The 18974-nt window shown below is 48.1% G+C and overlaps 1 protein-coding gene across 1 annotated transcript in view; it reads left to right on the top strand.

Moving 5' to 3' along the window:
* Window positions 1-18974, top strand: part of LOC146208600 (protein SSUH2 homolog) — a 67675-nt gene that overhangs the window by 23617 nt on the left and 25084 nt on the right. Inside the window, exons 3-10 of the mRNA XM_084595264.1 lie at window positions 2728-2832; window positions 7569-7641; window positions 9571-9700; window positions 13366-13426; window positions 13719-13906; window positions 14600-14694; window positions 15196-15288; window positions 16840-16942. Of these exons, the coding sequence (XP_084451390.1) occupies window positions 2728-2832; window positions 7569-7641; window positions 9571-9700; window positions 13366-13426; window positions 13719-13906; window positions 14600-14694; window positions 15196-15288; window positions 16840-16942 (848 nt within the window). The remainder of the gene's footprint in view (window positions 1-2727; window positions 2833-7568; window positions 7642-9570; window positions 9701-13365; window positions 13427-13718; window positions 13907-14599; window positions 14695-15195; window positions 15289-16839; window positions 16943-18974) is intronic.

The following is an 18974-nucleotide window of genomic DNA, read 5'->3' as shown; positions in this document are numbered from 1 at the left end:
ATTCGTTACTCCGTGACAATTGCTTCGAAGGTGGCACACGAAGCCTTGGTATACCGCCAACGATCTCCTTTGTCCGCTAGCCATCGACGTTGATTCCTCTGGAGACCTGAAGTGTTCTCGATTCCGACTTGGTCGCGAAGGCTGCGCGGAAGATTCGTTTTCAAACAACCGCTACGGGTGCAGTTAAGAGGACTTCTTGTCTTTCGTCGCCTCAGCGAGCTCGACGCACACAACGGCGACTTAAGTACCACCAGCTACACTGAAGATAGCGACCGCCGAAGCGGATCGGGGATCGTGCAACTGCGGCGCTGATCAAGAGGCTCTTTGTCTCCCGGAAGAAAGCGGGGAGGCGATGTCGTGATGACAAACGTGCGTCAGGCCGGGGACCGAGACGAACGATTGCGCATTTCGGAGGAGGACTTTTTGGCTCGCACCGCACGAAGCGGAGCTCGCCGGTTCATTCATCAGGTTTTCGGCGTTGTGGCGCAGGAGCAGCTTGCCGTTTTGGCACTGTGAACCGTCGATACTTCTCTCATAGAACCGTCTTTCTTCTAACTCGAAACGCGGACTGCTAAAAGCGACTCTCGGGGTAATAGCATGTGCGCCAGTTGCCCATGGAAAAGCAGCTCTGCCTCGTTGAGGAAGTTTAAGCTTCGAATCAGTCTTCGTAGTGCGCTGAGTGTGGTGTCTCGGAGAAGCCGTTGAGAAGAACAGAAAAACCGGCCTAACTCTAACGTGATTTTGATCATTGCCTTGTTCTGGTGAAGTGTGCTTGGTTGGCCACAGTCTCGAAGACGGACTAAGAGCTCGTGCGCGTTGCGGGTTTCTCATCTTGGTGGTGTGTATATCGGAGGTATAGCTCGCGAGATATCCCGCTGGTTTACCATTCACGATGAGGAGCACTAAGACGAGCTGCAAGCGTCCGCCGCCCTGCACCCGGCGTGTGATCAATCGCGAACTCAGCGTGGCGTCTTCCACGTCCAGCTACAAGAGGGCCAGCTTCAAAGGTGACATACGATTGGTATCTTGTTCGTCTTTGTGCAGCGCGTAAGACACAAGCAACGACGGAAATGGAGGTTATAATTGAACTCCAGTTCGTCAAATGTGTTTCGTGGTCGGTTTCATGGTCAATCAGCTTCTTTGCTGGCAGATTAACTGGCGGACAATGAAGACAGCGAGCGCGTGGAGTCGCATTTGATAAACGCAACCAGTGGAAATGTAATAGGGTTGACACGTAATCATTACTTCATCCTGACGCTACCTGCCATCGTGTCCATTCCCGTGTTGCTTCGAGTTTGTGCGCGAAAAAGGGTCAGGACATAACTATGACCAGTGTGAATTTCACTCTGCTCCATTTCATCCTCGGCGCTTACTGAGAAATCTCGTATTTCTTTTTGCGTTCTCAGTTATAATAACTTCCTTCGCAGCATTCTTTGTAAGCGACGGCTTCTTATCTCACCTAATTTTGCGTTGGTCACTTCCTGCTTGCATCGGTTTGATAAAAGTACACGGCTTGCAAAAACTCCCCCCTCCCTCCCCCCCCACACACACACATACACACACTCCCCAACTCTCCCCTTGCGGCAAAGTGGTAGTGGTAAAAACTAACTGGCTCTCGTCTCCCGAGTGCATGTTTATCAACGGTAAAAAGCGGTTAGCAATGGCCTTTATACTTTCCCGGTTGCTGTTCGCGTGCCAAAATAAGCGGCGGGTAGCTATATACTATTCGAGCTTGCCTTGTTGACTTTTCAACCGCGCCTTCCTATAACATTTAAGTATGGAGAACAAGATTACCTACGAAAACGTTTATGACGGCTGTTTAGTTCGAGGCCTGTAACTATCACTGTCCGCGAAGTGCTGCTTTTTAGGGCCCCGAACATTTCTTAGTCGTTAATCTTGAGATAAAGTAGTGGTGCTGGAAGTTGCTTGCCTAGATCTTGGCCTCATATGTCCTCTGTCTGTTGACGTCACAATCGCTGAACTGTGGGCTATCCGTAGACAGCCATGCATAGCATTAAAAAGGCTATTAAATTTTAAAAGCAAGGTGTCCGTGTTTTGTGCGTTCACCGCGCACTTAAAAGAACCCCAGGTGGACGAAATGTCCGAAACCCTCCACTACGGCGTCTCTCATAGCCTGAGCCGATTTGGGGTGTCGAACTCTATGGACCAAGCTAACATTGGTTTCCCCTCATACAGCGAAGAAATGATAGGGACAGTTCTACAGCTGTTGCTGTCCATTCCGAAGACGTTCCCTCGATAACCGCGGGCATTTAGCAGAGGAGGCACTTCTCCCGTCCTTTGTTTGTTATAGGGCTTCTCGGCACCTCACTTGACCCGTCACCTTGTCAAACATCCAACGTGTACATCACGAGCAACAAGACTTGAACGGGGGAAGGTGGGGGGGGGGGGGGGGGGGGTGTCGTTGAAGCGTGCTGCGAAGAAAAATAGGTTCTGACGGGATGGGGGTCCGCGATTTATTTATTTACGCAAACGTCACGGCTGGATTGGTTTTCCCACCGCCTCAGCCGCTCCATTCTGTTCTGCTAGTCTCAACATTTTTACTGCTGTCTTTCCTTGCGCAGTGTCCTAGTTTCCCATCGCGCCGCCTTTCACGTTGTAAAGGACACTCGTGATTGTGATGTATGTAATGATGACGACGTTGATGAAGATGGTGATGATGATGATGATGATGATGTATTATTTCTTCTCATTCTATGCCCTCTGCAGGGTCTCATGCATCGTTCGCGATGGACGACGAACCAGAGCCCTCGGCGCCCCCGCTCGAGCTCATGGATAAAGTGGACGGATACGAACAGGCCTCCTTCGACGCCGGTCAGTGTCACGGAGCGCGCTCATTCGCGCATGCGCACGTCTGTGCGCGTTTCGCCATGTATCGGGATATAATATAGTCTGCGTTTCGTCTGCTTTGTGTCGGCGTTGGGCCGGCGTATCTAATATCGCTGGCTACGCTAACGTGCGATCGCTCGCACTGATCGATCTTTATGTGACGTGCTAGAACTTGAAAGGTAGAAGTGAGGGCTGGTTATTTTTTTCGTGTTAAGAAAACTGCTAAAAGGATCAAATACAGTTGCGGAACGCAGACGCCGTGTTTGTCTAGTTTCGTGTCTCGGCCTCTGCACTGTCGCGAGAGAGAGCTATGTATAGTAATGATTTTCTGCGCGTAGTAATATAAAAGAAAATAACGAATGAATTTAAGAAACAGAGAAAGTTATTAGCAATAAGAAACTTACGACGCAGCAGCGGAAAGGGTCATTCTGTGGTCAGTCCCAAGCTGTCACCGTTAATATGACTCGCTTGCATGCTGATATACAGGAATACTCCAATGCAAGATGCCATGCGGAAAGATCCTATACAGACCGCATAAAGACACGATTCACATGCTTCATTTATATTCCGCTGAATAAAATTGCCGCCAAGGGCAGAAAGGGTAGAAATTGAATACAGTGGAAATACAATGGTCGCATTCTCTCGGACCTCGACTGGACATTTGTGTACAGCAGACGCACTGACGCATATTGCTTTTCATTGACAATGCTGACATCCACGCGCGGACGCAATACCAGCAGAGTTATACTCATTGCGTCACAATCGAAGGCTCTCGACGTTGGCTTTTGTCAAACTCTGCGTATATGTATGAGCGACGGAACGCCGCATATCTGCGAGCAATGCCAAATGCAGAGGCTGACATCAGTATACGCTTTTCCTCGCTTCGACTACTGCTCGTTGCGCTGGTGAATGAGACTTCAGCCTACAAAATACGACTGCATGCGGTCGATACTAGAGAAGACAGACACACGTACGCCCTTGCCCTCCCTTCCCCCTCCCCCTTCCCCATCCTCCTTCCCAAATTGAATAGGATGGATGGATGGATGGAATATAGGAGCGTCCCCTTTGAAACGGGGTGGTAGCAGTAGCTATCATGCTCATTTTTCTCCCTATATCTTAATTATTGTTTTAGATTGGTTACCTATACCATCATTCTATTTATTGAATTTTTGTTTCTACATTACTAGCATTATGTCACTTTTCTGCTTTTAAGCCACCAATCTTCCAGTCGTTTTTTTGCTAGCTTTCACCGCCGGTTTATTCACCCGGCCACTGGTATCTCTAAACCCCTGAGCTTCAGGAAGAGTGACTGCGCCTGCATCAACTTCCGGATGGATACCAGTACATTCGAGTATAATATGGTCAATTGTTTCACTGGAGTTACCACATACAGCACATGCGTCATCTTCATTGTTAAATTTCTTTTTGTAGCTGCGTGTTCTAAGGCACCCTGATCTAGTTTCAAAACGTAGGGCACTGCCTCTTGAGTTACCAAGGAAAGCTTCCTTCCTGATCTGCCTTTTCCACTTTCGGTATAATTCCACACTCTGTTTCTTTTCCATCGAATCGAATTTATTCTATTCCATTTATCCATTTTCATCAAATTTTTCCAATAAGTGGATGTAGCCAGTGCCCTCTGGGCTCATAGTTCGTACCAGCTGAAGACAAATTACACTTACCTCCGTTACGTGCTCTGAAGCACAATATGACTGAACTGCGCGATTTTGATTGGCTTCATTCGTTCAGAGGCAACCAAGCGTATAATGTTCAGCGTGACTCGGTTCTAGACGAGCATCTGTTTAAACCGTATATTCTGAGACTGCTGGGCGCCATTGTTCTCAATTTTGTTTTTTACTTACTTTGATCGACATATTTCAGCAAACCGTATGCATTTCTTTCTCATGCCCGCGCACCTGGCGTCCATTTTTCTTTTTCGCTGCGAAAATTATTGCCCAAGAAGCGCATTCGGAAAAGCAGTAGTAACGGACATGCATAGAATACGAAGCGTATATTGCTGAAAATTAGATTCTTGCCAAGTTAGCGCGCGTTATTACAGCACGACAGAGTGCACCGTCACGGAGCTACTGTTATGAACCTTAACGTATGGTTCTACTTCGTGTCGGTCTGATCTATAGTTTTTTCTCGCAGTTCAAGGAGATGGGACAGTAATTGCGCACGCGTTTTCGTCGTGCGCCAGCATGTAGGTGGAGTCTTCCTCGTCTATTGTGTAGCCACGTTACGGTCGTTATATATGTTCTTCGACTGAAAACGATGATACCTTATCCTTTGGCCCTCAGGTATCCTCTGTTTCACGCGCCTGCAAAGATGACACCACCGCGCTGTAAGAGTTCTGATATGACCGCAGCTGCCGGCAAGGTGACAATATTCTTCCCCTGTATATCACACGTGCACGAGTTGGCGGCCACGTGGTGAAATGGGGCCTCGGTGACGCGCACACGGACTGCATGCGCCACATACGTCATTCCAAGTCAAGGTTGTCTCCGAGTGGTGCGTCCCGCGACACTTACACTTGCTGCCATGGTTAACCGGACTTCCATTATCCGTGTCGTCTACGGCGCGTGAAACTCTACGTGGAGTATATTGTTCTATGCGGCGACCCTGTTCATAGCGCACGACGGTTTAGCCTGCCAGGTTCTATCGATTCCTTTCATAACTACAGTGTCTTCATTGAAAGGCGGAGCTGCAGGTATTCAAAAAGCTTCCACAATAAAACTCATTGCATCCACCTAGGCAATTGTAGAGGCTGTACGCTACGAAGCGGCGATGAAACATTTCTCCAAGCTTTCTATTCTAGTCAAGCTGCGAGAAGGAAGATTTTACTATAGACACCCTGTCTTTTTCATCTATTGCACGGCGACAACACGAACATTAATATTGTTATTGGTGGATCAGATTCAGCCCGTACGCTTTTAAACCACTGCACCGAACTATTGCTAGAACGAGGCGTGAAGAACAATAGAGGCTGACGAACCAACGTAAGGAAAAGCGAAATCAAGGAGAAGGTCCGACTCGTTTTAGGAGAGACACAGGATACCCGAATTTACCGTATTACCCGTGCACCCCTTCGACAGTCCTAATAATTGCTTCCGGTGTACATAGCATCAGTCCCGTCGTTCTTCTTTAGAAATAAAAACAGAGAGGAGGAGAAGAAAGCACCCTTTGTTATCGGAATCGCGCCGGTCGGGAAACAATGAGGAGAGGCCGGGCGGCACGCGCACAACAGTCACGGTGGCGCAAGCTATTGCAGCGCTTTAGTTTTTGCTTTGATTCGACACTTTTGAAGACGGCGACAACGCGCGCTCGTTCGCTGCTTGTCGTCCCCCCTCTCCTCTCCGTCCTTCCCTCTGTCGTCATGTTTAAGGTGATCACGTGTCCGACGCGCTTGGTTTGAAGGCAAGCGCCGTGCGTCCTCGCAGCGAAGGAGACAGTAAGAAGAAAAACGCGATGCATGAGAGATGAGCGGAAAATAAAGGAAGGAAAAATTGGGGGGGGGGGGGGGGGGGGGCGAAATCTGCGTTCGTTTATTTCGCCCGATCGACCGACCGACTCACGCGCCGGACGGTCTCCTGGAAAAGGAGCGGCCGGGTGTGAGTTGTATAGATAGACTGCGCCACGCTCTAGTCCTACATATCACAGGTTGATAACGGGAGCCTGCGCGAGAATGGCTCAGACGAGCATCTTCTTCGAGCCCGTAGAGTTCGGCAAACGCAAGCCGCCCGTCGTAGTGACGGTGGAACCGTGCGTCTTCGGCTTCGGTGAGCGCTCGACCACTTGGAACGACATCCGCGCTTGCGATTTTGCTGCTGCTGCTGCTTCGCGCATAGCTTTTTGCGGTCCGGGGAGCGGAGAAAACTTGGTCATATTTTCTTTTTCTTTTTTTTTTTCTCTCGCACAGTTTATCTTGCCTTGTTTCCCGCCTCACCTTTTAGTTCTATGCACATTTGCATGCTGGACGTCACATGTGTGTCGCCAACTGATTTCATGATGTCTAGCTGGAGCTCTGGATTTGTGAGCCGAGTTTACTTCATATAAAGCAATTAGCGTTATGACGGTTGTAAACTCCTTCCATACACCTGGAGCGTTATACGTAAATACATAATGAAGTTTTTGTCAAAGATCACATGTAATCTCATTTCCCTGCACTATCGTGTCACGTGACAGCCCCTTCCCACCAAAAATAAATAAAAGTGCGTACTTAGTTTATGTTAGGAACAGTTTCGTTGCCGTACTTTTGCGCTTAGTTACTGATGATATTTTCGTGCGCAGAAAGCCTTACGTAGCCTTACGTTTCAGCAAGCTATACAGGTTTAGCATAGTCGAAGAATGCGTAGCGGATGCTTACCTACTGCGCATGGGCAATGACGCGTCCTCCTCCTTCGAACATCTTATTGGTGTAGAACGGCAACGAATCGCCATAAGACTTGGCTAAACCTCTCTATACAAGTGCATTAGAAAGTACTCTGTTAAAAGAGTATGAAACTTCCATATTTTATCACTAATTCTAAAGTACAGAAACACCCTCGATTATAATGTAGAGTTTAGCACCACGCTTCACCCAGCTGGTACGGTGTACGACGTCCGCGCTCGTACGTCTCGGCGGTGCTACAACTCTCAGATTACCTGATCACCTCAAAGTACTACACCTGCTTCGTTAAGCGAGTTTGGAGTTCATGCGTTCTCGATGTGTGCTCTGTTCGCAGTGGACGTCCCACCTCCCTATGCGCCCTCGACACCGAAAGAAGAGGATACTCCTAAGCGAGCGCCGCTACCATGGTAGGTTTATCTACCCACGGCATTTCTCGCCGCGCGTGACTGACTTAGCTCTACGTGCGCTCTCCTCCTGCATGATTTATCGAACACTTCCACATGATCAATACCTGCAGCTTTTCAGCTTTCGTCAACGGAAAAGTGCCAGCCAGTACTCGAGCATGGGGCAGGAACCGGGAGGTCAACGAAAAGCAGCTGTGAAAAGGAAATTGATAGATGTAACGTCGAGATCGTCGAGAGACAGGAAGAGAGCTTAAACGGTCAGGTATCAATGGTGAAAAAATTCGTACCACAAAATGAACGTAGACACAAGCGTAAGGAACAAATAAGGGACGGGAGCCTGTCCTGTCATGTTTGTTCCTTACGCTTGTGCCTACGTTCCTTCTGTGATACGATTTTTTCCACCATGGATAGCAACCAACTAGCCCATACCAGCCTGCTTTTGGGTCAGGTATCAACCGCCACTTAACGATATCCTAGTATAAATATTAGAAATAGGCAATCTAGAAGCAGGTCTCGTAATGGTAAGACAACGTAATCGATCGTTCTTCAAAGTAACAGAATGGATTCGCAGAGAACCGGAGTGTAGTGGGAGGCGGCGGAACGTCACGTGAAGGAGATTGGGAAGTTAATGGAGGATGGGGAGGCCGTATCTGTAGCAGAACAGGTGGCGTGGGGTTGATGGGCAGGTCTTTTTTACTACAGCGGAAATTTTTTAACTGCTGCTTGTTAGGACGGTGGTGATTACAAAATGTACCCTTATTTCCACATTAAACGGAGCTTTGTCCAGGCTCTGCGTTAGGAGTGGAGGTTAGGGAGCGACGGCGCGGGTGGTATTTGAGACCCTACATCGGGTCGACCCAAAGCACGTAACGCCTGTGCGATTAACTTGTGCACGTGCGAGTAGGCCGAATTCCGACACGTCCGCCGGCATTACAGCCTGCAATGCGACGGTTTTGCTCCATTTTTGTGTGGAGAGGAGAACAGCTAACAGCATCAGAATATATATTACGTCTTATTATCAACGCTTCGGCGAAACCTCCAGATTTTTTTCGCCGCAAGCGGAGGCCGTTGGAGCCTTACCGATGAGTGCAAGCTAAATAAACTCTATCTGCGCACTTCTCTTATAGGAGAGAACGGGGCAGAGATCACTGACCGCAAGTAATTTCCTGGCAGGGATATGTAAACACGGCACGCAGTTGGCGTGAGATCGCAGTTCCCCTTCTTGGCGCGAAGAGCACGATCAATGGCCCGCGTGAACACGGGTTCGCACACACAAGCGCGGAGCAGGCGAAACAGCCGCTGAGGGATTTACGTGTCAACAGCGCATCTGCCTCCACGAGCGGAACGTTTCCGCCTCTTTTCTCAAAACTGCAGCACATTACTCCTGCACACAGGGGAACGTTCTTGCCGCTGCTTCTCTAGCTGGAGTGTCCGAATAGAAGCAACGTTCTCACTTACGCCGGGATACATTGTTGCCCGCTGCAGGTCCTAACGAAGGCGATGTATGCGCGCTTCCAATCCAAATAACTTCAGAGCCATTGCAATAAAAACAAAAAAGGCAGCTGTAGTGTTTAATTAGCGGGGCGGAGGTGATCTTTTTTTTTTTGCTAATTTGTGCACATAGTCGTTCTATAGCTCGGCTGGCCACCGGGGCAAACTTCAAGCGAACTCGGTTTCAACTTCGTGATAGTTGTGTGCACACAAACATACAAAAAAGCCGTAATGTGATTTTACGGTGAATCTAGACACGCGTGAAGGCCATAAACGGTTATTGTAAGAGCACTGGAGCAAATTGGTTTCATCGCAAATGCAAGACACGATAACATTATCGTACATATATAACCAGTGCATGCCACAGCACCTATCCATATGCCTTCTCGACGAATGGTTCCCCTTGCACAGTGAGTGTGAGGATGGTGCCCGTGTTCGCAGCACTCCGCAGGTGACGGAGCAAGAGGCCCGGCAAGCCTTAACCAAGCACGTGGCCAAGCACTGCTGCTACGGAAAGGCGTGCGCGCGAGACATGGCCATCACCAAGATCGACCACACGTCCGCCTTCCACGTGAGTGCTGACTCCCCTGCTCGTCTCTATATGAAAACTAAATACCGGCTTCAGGCTATCGTCGCGCCATTTTTGGGGCAAACTGGGCCACTCACTTTCCCGCTTCTCTCCGGACATATAACTGCCGAGGAGTTAAGGATAAGCACGTGTCTCAACGCCGGTCTTGCCGTTACATTATTATGGCGAAGAAGAAAGAGAAGAGAGAAAAACACTTTATTTAAAATGTCTTCATAGGTTCATCAGTGTTTGCAGGATCTGCGCGCTCGCGAGATGTGCCCGCGAGATTCCGCGGGAATCCTCGGGATATAGACGGGGCTCTTTGTGATCTTTTAAGGAAAAAAAAATTATCCTCCTCAAGGAATCGAACTCCTTCCCCTCCCATCATCATTGGGAACGTAGGGGCACAGCGACGACGCGTTGAACATGGTCTTCGGGAGGGCTGGGGAGAGCGCTTGGCGCACGCCATCTGCCGGCAACTGTAAAGACCAAGCGCAGCAACGAGCGCGCGCCATCGCCGCCGAGTGGAGATGCTCACCTCGAATTCGGCATGGAAGAAGCACTGCAGTGCTTCACACATATCTGATCAGCGGGGATCTGGCAAATAAACACTACACTAGAATCAGCCCCCAAGATTTCGCCTTATCGCTCTTAAAGAGTCTTAAGTGCCCCAGGATTTTTTTTTTTTTCACTGTTTCTCTAACTCCAAGTATGAGAGAGAAGGAAGTTTTAGTTATAGTTTTTGTTAATAATTTGCCTTAAAGATTTCATTAATGTGCCTTTTCAAGTTCGATTCAACGAGTAAAAATCAATTCGCGCCGTGAGTGCGAGAAAAACTGCTCCCTTTATTGTTGCTCGCATCTGTATAGATGCCAGGAAGCATTTTCGCTCCTAACCAAGCCGGTAAACCGAGAGATAGCTCCGCTACTATATGGGGAGTGCGCACTGGCAGCCATTTGGTGGTCGATGGTCGACTCGCTGGTCGATCAACAGGGGAATATTCGAGGGAACGGCGCTTGTCCGCTTGGCGCCTGGCAGCGTCGGTAGCTTATATCGAGCCTGAAAAACGCAAGCCGGAGCAGGTTTTTGGGCGCCGTTAATCGACCGTTGACATATCGACCACGCGTGCTTTCGGCAGCTCCGTGCGCCGGACAGAGCGCCGCTGCTAGGCGTACGGATGGTGCGCGAAATGACTCCGCGGGCGACAGTCGTTTGGAGCGTGGCGGTTGTTGCGTTTGTTTTGTGGGAAGCGCAGATGCGGACACAAGATGCGGTAGCAGCAAATAGACCGTTGCACAGACTTGGTTTACTTTATTTCCTTTGTGCACGCAGATATGTTTGTACTTGATGCCCTTGATGTGGCTGATCAATAGAGAGACATGAAAAACGATTTAGTGCTAGAAGAGGTGGAGAAACCGGCTAGCGAGACACGTATCAGGCCTAGCTGGCCGCCTAGTTCATACTGGTAGAAGAGGGTGGGAGGAAGATAGAAGGTGATGCTGCAATGAAATTAGCTATATGGTCGAGGCACGTGTTCAAGGTGTAATGAATGCGACCACGGTCTCCATTTATGGAAGCTATCTTTGTGCGCATGTCCTCAGGAAACGACCTGGCCTCATACGTAGTCGGCGCTAACTTGCGTCGTCCGTGTAATAATACGCATTATCAGTTTGCAATTCTACTTTTTTTTTTTTTTCGTTTCACGCGTCACTACATTCTAACTATTCGTGCGCTCGCCGTATAAGGGATGTTTTAGAGGACTGGACGTTTGAGTCCTCTGCATGACGTGCCCTTGTCCTGTACTGTAGGGTGTCCAAACGTTTTGACCAGCAAGAGAACCGGATTGGAGATTTAGAAAAGCAACTAGGGCAGGAAAATAAACAAATACACATTAACAAAACTGTATACTGTAGTACTAAACAATGACCGATGTCAGGTGTAAATGACTATTATTGCTTTGCTTTTAACTTATCGAGTCAACTTATTGGGCAATATACATAACGTTCAGCATAATTATACATAATTGCATATGAATACATGTACATATTAATACATGTAGAAATTGGACGTTACGTGTAGTCAATTAAATAAAAAATAGAATACGTCAAACAAAACAGCTCAAGAGGGAGGTGGTAAGGACGACCTATCGCGCGAAGTCATTCGTTTCCGCTATCCCTGTCTTCAGTTATGACGTTTGCTCATCACATTTCTTTTACATGAATCCGACAGGAAGTATTTAGTCAGGCGACAAGATATGCAAAGAGACCCTAATGAAGTACAAGGTTTTTCTTAGCTGCTGATTCCTGATTTATTCCTTACTTACTTATAATCCCATTACCAGGCGTAAAATAGATTAAATGACATCTGTGGAGGGGGCCTGGCGAGTCAAACTTAGGCGGGCTAACATGGCCCGGCCCAGCGGTCGCTTACTCGACCCGCAGGGGTTTGCGTGAGACCTACCGTCCAATTAAGGCGAGCCGACTACGTGAACCCAACGTTGTCGAGTTCGTGCAAACGTCCGGCAAGATGAGAGATGACGGACACGAACTCTTACACCATATCCCTATGCTGTGAGGGCCACTGCCTTCGCCCAGAAAAGGGGGAGGGTCCGCGAGGCGCCTGCCGCGCCTGCTGTTGGCGCGCTGTTTAAGTGGTCGCGTTGCCGCGGCCGAGGGCCGAAGGCCCGACAGCTGCCATTTCATGTATGTTGGCGAGAGACATTTCACCTCTCCCTATAGGAATTTGTTAGCATCCCACGCCTCTAACAGCGAGACAGCGCATCCCGTCCTCATTTAAGCCCAGACAGTCAGGCGTTCACCGTTAGAAATTCGAGGCGTTCATGCCAAGGTTGCAGGTGCGAAGCGTGGTAATTAGTGAACTAAAGATAGACACAGCTGGGCTTACGTGACTGCTGACGAGCCGGAGAGGATTGTTCGTTAAAGCCCCGGTGCAATGCGTACAGTCGTGAGCAAAAGTGGTATACAACACTGAGCCAGTGACAGAGCTCGGGAAAACTTCGTGAAAATGCCGCCTAGCTACAGCGCATGTGGATAAAATGGGCCAGTGCCACTATTGTTCCGATCACAGATAGCTGTTGCTAGATGAAGTTGGCGTGCAGTTTTCGCGAGCTCCGCCACCGGCTGAGTGTTGTATACCACTTTTGCTCACGACCGTACGCTAGAGAAGGCCTTGGGCTTGCTGAGCGCTGGGGGCCAGACATCATTGTGGGTTGTGTCCCGCCTCGGGTCGGTCGGGTTGACTCCGCAAGCTGAACTCTGCGCCCGATAGGAACCCAAGCAGCGAGCATTTCAATATGTTCGTTCACTTTGCACGCTTCCTGTGTTTGTTGTATTTATGTCTCTTCCTTATAGTTATAAGCGGTTTTTTTGAGAATTGGTAGTTGGTGCCTGTACTGACCTTTTGCGTGTTCTCGTCCTCGTTTTCTTGCACCGTTTCCTTTCATTAGCGATGTTTCTTCACAAACTAGTCAAATCAAAATACTGTTTTAGGGTTGGTGGGTGCATCGGAAAGATATAATAACACTCCTACCTGACATCTCAAACGAGGTTACGAGAGCATTCAACTTGAAACGCTTTCTTTTTTCTTTTTTCGTGACACTATCGAAGTTGCGTAAACGTGAAGTTCGCGTATTCTTCTCCGCTTTCCAGTACACCTTGGAGACGTTCACCGAGAAGCGGCAAACAGCCTGGTGCTTCGAACCGTACACAGGTGAGTGACACTTGCCGCCCTGTTCGAAACACAAATTGGTTAAAGGTACGGAAGGGGAGGACGCCAAAATTCTACCGATTTAGCAAAAAGGTGGGAGCGCACGGAACGGACAGCTAAGTGCAGACGACGAACAGTAACTTCTCATGCGCGTATGGCACTTGGCCGGCGGCTTTGTTTTAAACGTCATTGGACGAATGTCAGCGGCGTATTTTTTCTTTTCTTTTTTTTTTTTTCACTTAATTTTTTCTATCGCCGCAGCCAGCGCCCTAAGATGGCTACTGTTGTTGTGCAGGGGGACCGGTGGACGGCCCCGCGGCGGGCCCCGCTCCGGGCCCCTGGGACGTGTCGGTGCCCCCTCCGACGCCGTTCCAGTGCCAGACGACCTCGGTCGAAGTGCCCCACACGGCCTCGGTCAAGACTTGCCACACCTGCGGCGGCGTCGGACGGAAGCGCTGCGCCACCTGCAATGGGAACGGATACGTACGTCCCTACTCTCTCTCTCCGACTGCACGTCCAAATCCTCGCTGTAAAACTCGAAAGGCACAGTCCCACATCGCTGTTTTTAATCGTGTATATGAGATTCAAAAAAATTTAAAACAAAAGTCAAAATCTACACGTGCACTGCTGTCATTCGCTGGAGGTTATGTACAGGGTCGTCTACTTCTAACTGAAACATGGTCTTCAAAACACTGCGTCCGACTCGGCCACATATGGAAGCGAAGCGATGTACACACAGAGAGATCTGGCTGTGGTACTCCGCATAGCCTGCCATTTAGCCTCAATGCACTGCCATTTCGGAAGCAATGGCGTTTGGAAGACTCAAATCGTGTTTCAGATAGAAATGCGCGCTCCTGTGTATGGTAGCATTTTCCTGGTGGGCTCTGTCGTTAAATATCGGTGACATTGTGCAAGAATTTTTTTTTTTTCTGAGCCGCCCTTGACTGTCGCAGGTGGTTTGACAGTCAGCTAACCTCCCAGATTTAGACCAATCAAATGACGAATTTTGCCGTTTGGACTTGCTAGTATAGTTTCGAAATCGGTATGGCCACAAAGCGCCCTTATATTCAAGAAACATTCAAAAGCTTAACAGACGCTGGAAGAAGGGAGAAAGAGGGAGGGAAAAAGCTTACCCTTTTTTTTTTCGTCTTTCTTTGCCACTGGTGGCACCCTCAGGAGCAGTGCAACTACTGCCAGGGCGACGGCCAGAAGCGAAGTCTATCAGGCGACCACGATCGATGTTTCCAGTGTCACGGCATGGGTCGGATGCGGTGAGTCTTTCTTTCTTTCTTTCTTTCTTTCTTTCTTTTCTTTCTTTCTTTCTTTCTTTCTTTCTTTCTTTCTTTCTTTCTTTCTTTCTTTCTTTCTTTCTTTTCTTTCTTTCTTTCTTTCTTTCTTTCTTTCTTTCTTTCTTTCTTTCTTTCTTTCTTTCTTTCTTTCTTTCTTTCTTTCTTTCTTTCTTTCTTTCTTTCTTTCTTTCTTTCTTTCTTTCTTTCTTTCTTTCTTTCTTTCTTTCTTTCTTTCTTTCTTTCTTTCTTTCTTTCTTTCTTTCTTTCTTTCTTTCTTTCTTTCTTTCTTTCTTTCTTTCTTTCTTTCTTTCTTTCTTTCTTTCTTTCTTTCTTTCTTTCTTTCTTTCTTTCTTTCTTTCTTTCTTTCTTTCTTTCTTTCTTGGAAAATAATGCGCTTTTGAACAAGGAAACCTCGCATGCCAGTGTACTCTGGCCATTCGTATTAAGCGAAAAATTACCTGGCATTTTTTCCCCTCGCTTCAGCTGTTGGAAATGCAACGGTGACGGCGTGGCCCCATGTCGGGCCTGTTCAGGGACCGGCCAGATCAAGTGCTACATCAAGCTCACGGTGGTGTGGTAAGTGTCCGGCGGCAATGCTCTACGGTTGGCGTATGATAAATAACGTTAGCGCGCGTCTTTTAGCGTGGAGATCGAATCAGTGATGATTACCCCTGAAGGCTCACTTCTTACCATGTCTGATGCATGTGTGCATGTCTAATGTTAGGACATAAGCTTTTGAAGACCTGAAATTCGTACCGTGCTTGGAGCACATATACTGCGTTTTTATTTCCATGAAGAAATGTTTGTCAGTGTATTTGTAGAGGCAATAATTACAGATTTTAAGGCGAAAGCTAGCCTTACTTATCCGATTACAAGAAAAGACGACGGCTTGTTTGTTGCACCCCAGAGATGGCTCTAAGAGTACGTCATCAAGCAGCCGTGTGACGCTAAGGCTATATAATGTCGAACAATCATGACACAGACGCATCTGCGACCCACGCCACCGCCCCTTCAGACAACAATGTAAAGATCAATCGTCTACATATAAAGTATACACATCACTGGCTGACCTCCACGTATAGCGGTAGTTTTCCCGACATGCGTATCAAAATTGTCATTCAACCATTCCTCGTGCAACGTTCCGGGTGACGTAATACTTGTTCTCTTATAGAGTACACATCTGCTAGTTGAGTTGGAGTAAAGTTCACGACAGATATTCGAATCGAAGACATATGTACTCCTGTTGTATGACTTCAAACAGAGGTTTCGACAAAACCGCTTGAAGCACATGATAACTACACCGAGTACGTAAACACAAGCAACGAATGCTATGCCAGCAGAAAGAGCTTAAATTAGCACATGTCGAAAATCTCACACGAAAACATTTTACCCGCGGCTTTCACTTTCCTACAAGTAAGGAGTCTTAAGCGTCTCTGTCGAATTTTATTGCGGCAACATATAGCCTTCTGGCACCCCCGACGATGCATCCTCGTGTTGAAAATTAAAGTTGGCCTGGGACGTTGGAGTACCCCGTGATAATGGATTTTTTTTTTTTTTCTGCTGAAAAGCGGACCATTTACAAGCTACAAAGATTGAAAGTAAGATTCATTAATACAGATGTCGATGCCAGAGGTATTTCCGCTAACAAGCGGCGGTGTGTTGACAATTTATTATTATTATTATCTTTTAGAACTAATTCCTGCAGGCTATAGGCTATACAGACACCCACTTCGTTCAAGTTTCAACACGGCAATCACGGTACGGGCGTCAAAAATTTGAATTTAGTGGCGGGAAATTTTCCGAGTACTTTTTTTTCGGCATGCGTCTTTTGCCGCCAGACAAGATTTAACAGAGGGAGAAAGAGGCATGTATAGAATAGAGTTTTACTAATAGCAAATAGGAATTGATGCCAATGTCCCTCTGACTCTTCTACACTGCTATACGGCATTACTCTCCAAGCAAAGGATGAAAACAACAGTTACCATATTCCATGGATGGCTCATCTGTCCATTTGCTGGTACAGAGACGGTAAAGCGATCGCTTTCAAAGGGCTTCTGGCAGCGCGCCCGAACAGATCTGCCGGGCTGTATACGCGGTAATGGCGAGGCTCGTGCTCTGCCTGTGCAGGTCGACCAAGACGGATGACCACGTGGTCGAGCACTCCTTTGTCCCGGACGACCAGATAAAGTTTGTCTCGGGCCAGTTAGTCTTCGAAGAGCAGAACTCGAGGGTAAGTGCTTGCGCAGTCTCCCATATATGCTATAATATTTTGTACCTGGCATCCTGCGCTAAATAGCTTAGCTGTGGTAAGGCGCGAGGCGTGGCAAAAACGGAGTAAGTTTCTTAGGTTTCTTAGTGAAAAGAAAAAAACAAACAAACAATTGGTGAAGGAAGAGTGGCTCGACGCCCTTTGCTTGGCAAATATATACAAAAAATGCCTGCAGTTAGCCAAGGGAAGGATTTCTAGTTACCTGCGCGAAATGCGCATGCCTGTTGCAAAAAAAAAATAATAATAGTATAGAAAAAATCAATAAACTGTCGAGCGCTCTTACTGTCCTCGGAGTCAAGCGAACTGGATATCTGCCGTGTTTCCGAGATGTTGCTGAAGGGAGGGGTTTGCAAGTTCGCGCTATACTGAGGAGAAAACCGGACGATAACTGTGCGAGTTACAGCGCATCGCAGAAGGAAGTGCATATTTTGAGAAAATACCGCAGATTGAAAAGATAACAGCGATTCGTGTTGGCGATGGACAGACGGAGGCATCAACTATCTTCTTTGTTTAGCAAGCCATATGCTCTTTCACAATTGAATATTTTAACGCCATTTTTGTATCATATTCTACCTTTTTTATTTTTTTTTCGCCATGTAAAAGACTTTTCACTAGTGAATGTAAATCCACCCCAAGGTTTTGTTACGACTTTAATGAGTTGTTTCTTTATTGCTGTAGGTGCAAGGCGTTATCATTTTGAGCTTCGCGTTTCGGGGCGACTGTTTCAGAGGCTCGAATAGTTTGCACGAGTGACCGCACTCGAGAGTAGCATGTAGCGCTCCGGGCTCTTGTCCGTGCACGGTGCACGCGTGTAATATATCCAGTGTTATATGGTAGGTTTAAACCAGGCGCCGCCGATGACTGCCACACGTACAAGATCGTGAGCTGTTAGGGTGAACATGCGAGCGCGTAGCCGCGACCTTTCCAGAGCGACGGCGGCCTCGGTGCATGGCCATGCACCGAAGCATGCGAAGACATACATGAAGGTCGATCATGTTCTATAATTCACCTCGATGCGTGGCTGTGTCGAACGCCCTCCAGGCATCAATACAGTTGTTCTTGTGCTCTTTTCGTGAGGAGTTCCTCGTCGCTCTATATCTCCTCGACTGCCTGTTAACCTAATGGAAAAGATAAATGTATCGATGGCGTACGTACTGCACAGAGGACATATGTTGGGCCAGACAGCAACAGCGCATGCGCAGTTATCAGTGTAGACGATGCCTCCTCCCGTTTTCTCGGTGCAGCGGATTGACGACGAATAGCTTGGATAGAATATTAATCACCATTCGGAAACATTACCTGCGTTAATACTGGGCGAAAAAAAAAAAATAAACAGTGGCTGAGCTCAACTAGGACAGAATATACAGCGGAAGCTCGGCTTGGCGCTTTTGTTGCTCCGCGTCTTGACGCCACCGCTTCACGATACGTTCTTCCCGCTCTTCCGACGTCTTGCGCGCACGCTTAGCCTTTCGTGTTTCATTTGTACGCTGTCGGGCGTCCTCACGCCAAGCAAAGATTTGCGGATCGTCCGACGCAGCTTCTCGCAGTCTACGAAGATGCTGCACACTGCACGCGCTCTCACCGTCCGCTTCTTCATCCATGGCGCACACGCTCAGGCTTATATGTTCAGCTGGTTCAGCTGCACAGTTAACCACGAGGCACCACGAGGTCATACGGAGTCAGACGCGATGAACGAGGCTTAGCGCAGCTTAGGGGACCGGCGAATGGTTTGCGCATGCGCAGTGAGGTTGCATAACGAGGCACGTGACGTCACAAGTCGGCGCAGCTTGCGTTGGGCGCAGGGGTGGAGAGCGGCGCAGCGCGGAACCACCGTAGGCGGAACCCCCGTGGAACTGTGCAGTTGGTTGCCATAGTTACGGCGTATGCGCAGTTATGGCCTATGGCAGACACAGCGAAACACGCTTCTGCTAGCCTAGTGTAGCTTTCGCTACAAAACTGACTGCACTGTTGAGGAGATCGAAGATGAAATTTC

The sequence above is a fragment of the Amblyomma maculatum genome, chromosome 1 (genome assembly GCF_055883805.1).
Source record: "Amblyomma maculatum isolate TAMU_Amacu chromosome 1, ASM5588380v1, whole genome shotgun sequence".
NCBI classification, from domain to species: domain Eukaryota; kingdom Metazoa; phylum Arthropoda; class Arachnida; order Ixodida; family Ixodidae; genus Amblyomma; species Amblyomma maculatum.
The sequence above is the reverse complement of the archived record's forward strand: the minus strand, read 5'-3'. Positions and strand labels throughout refer to the sequence as shown.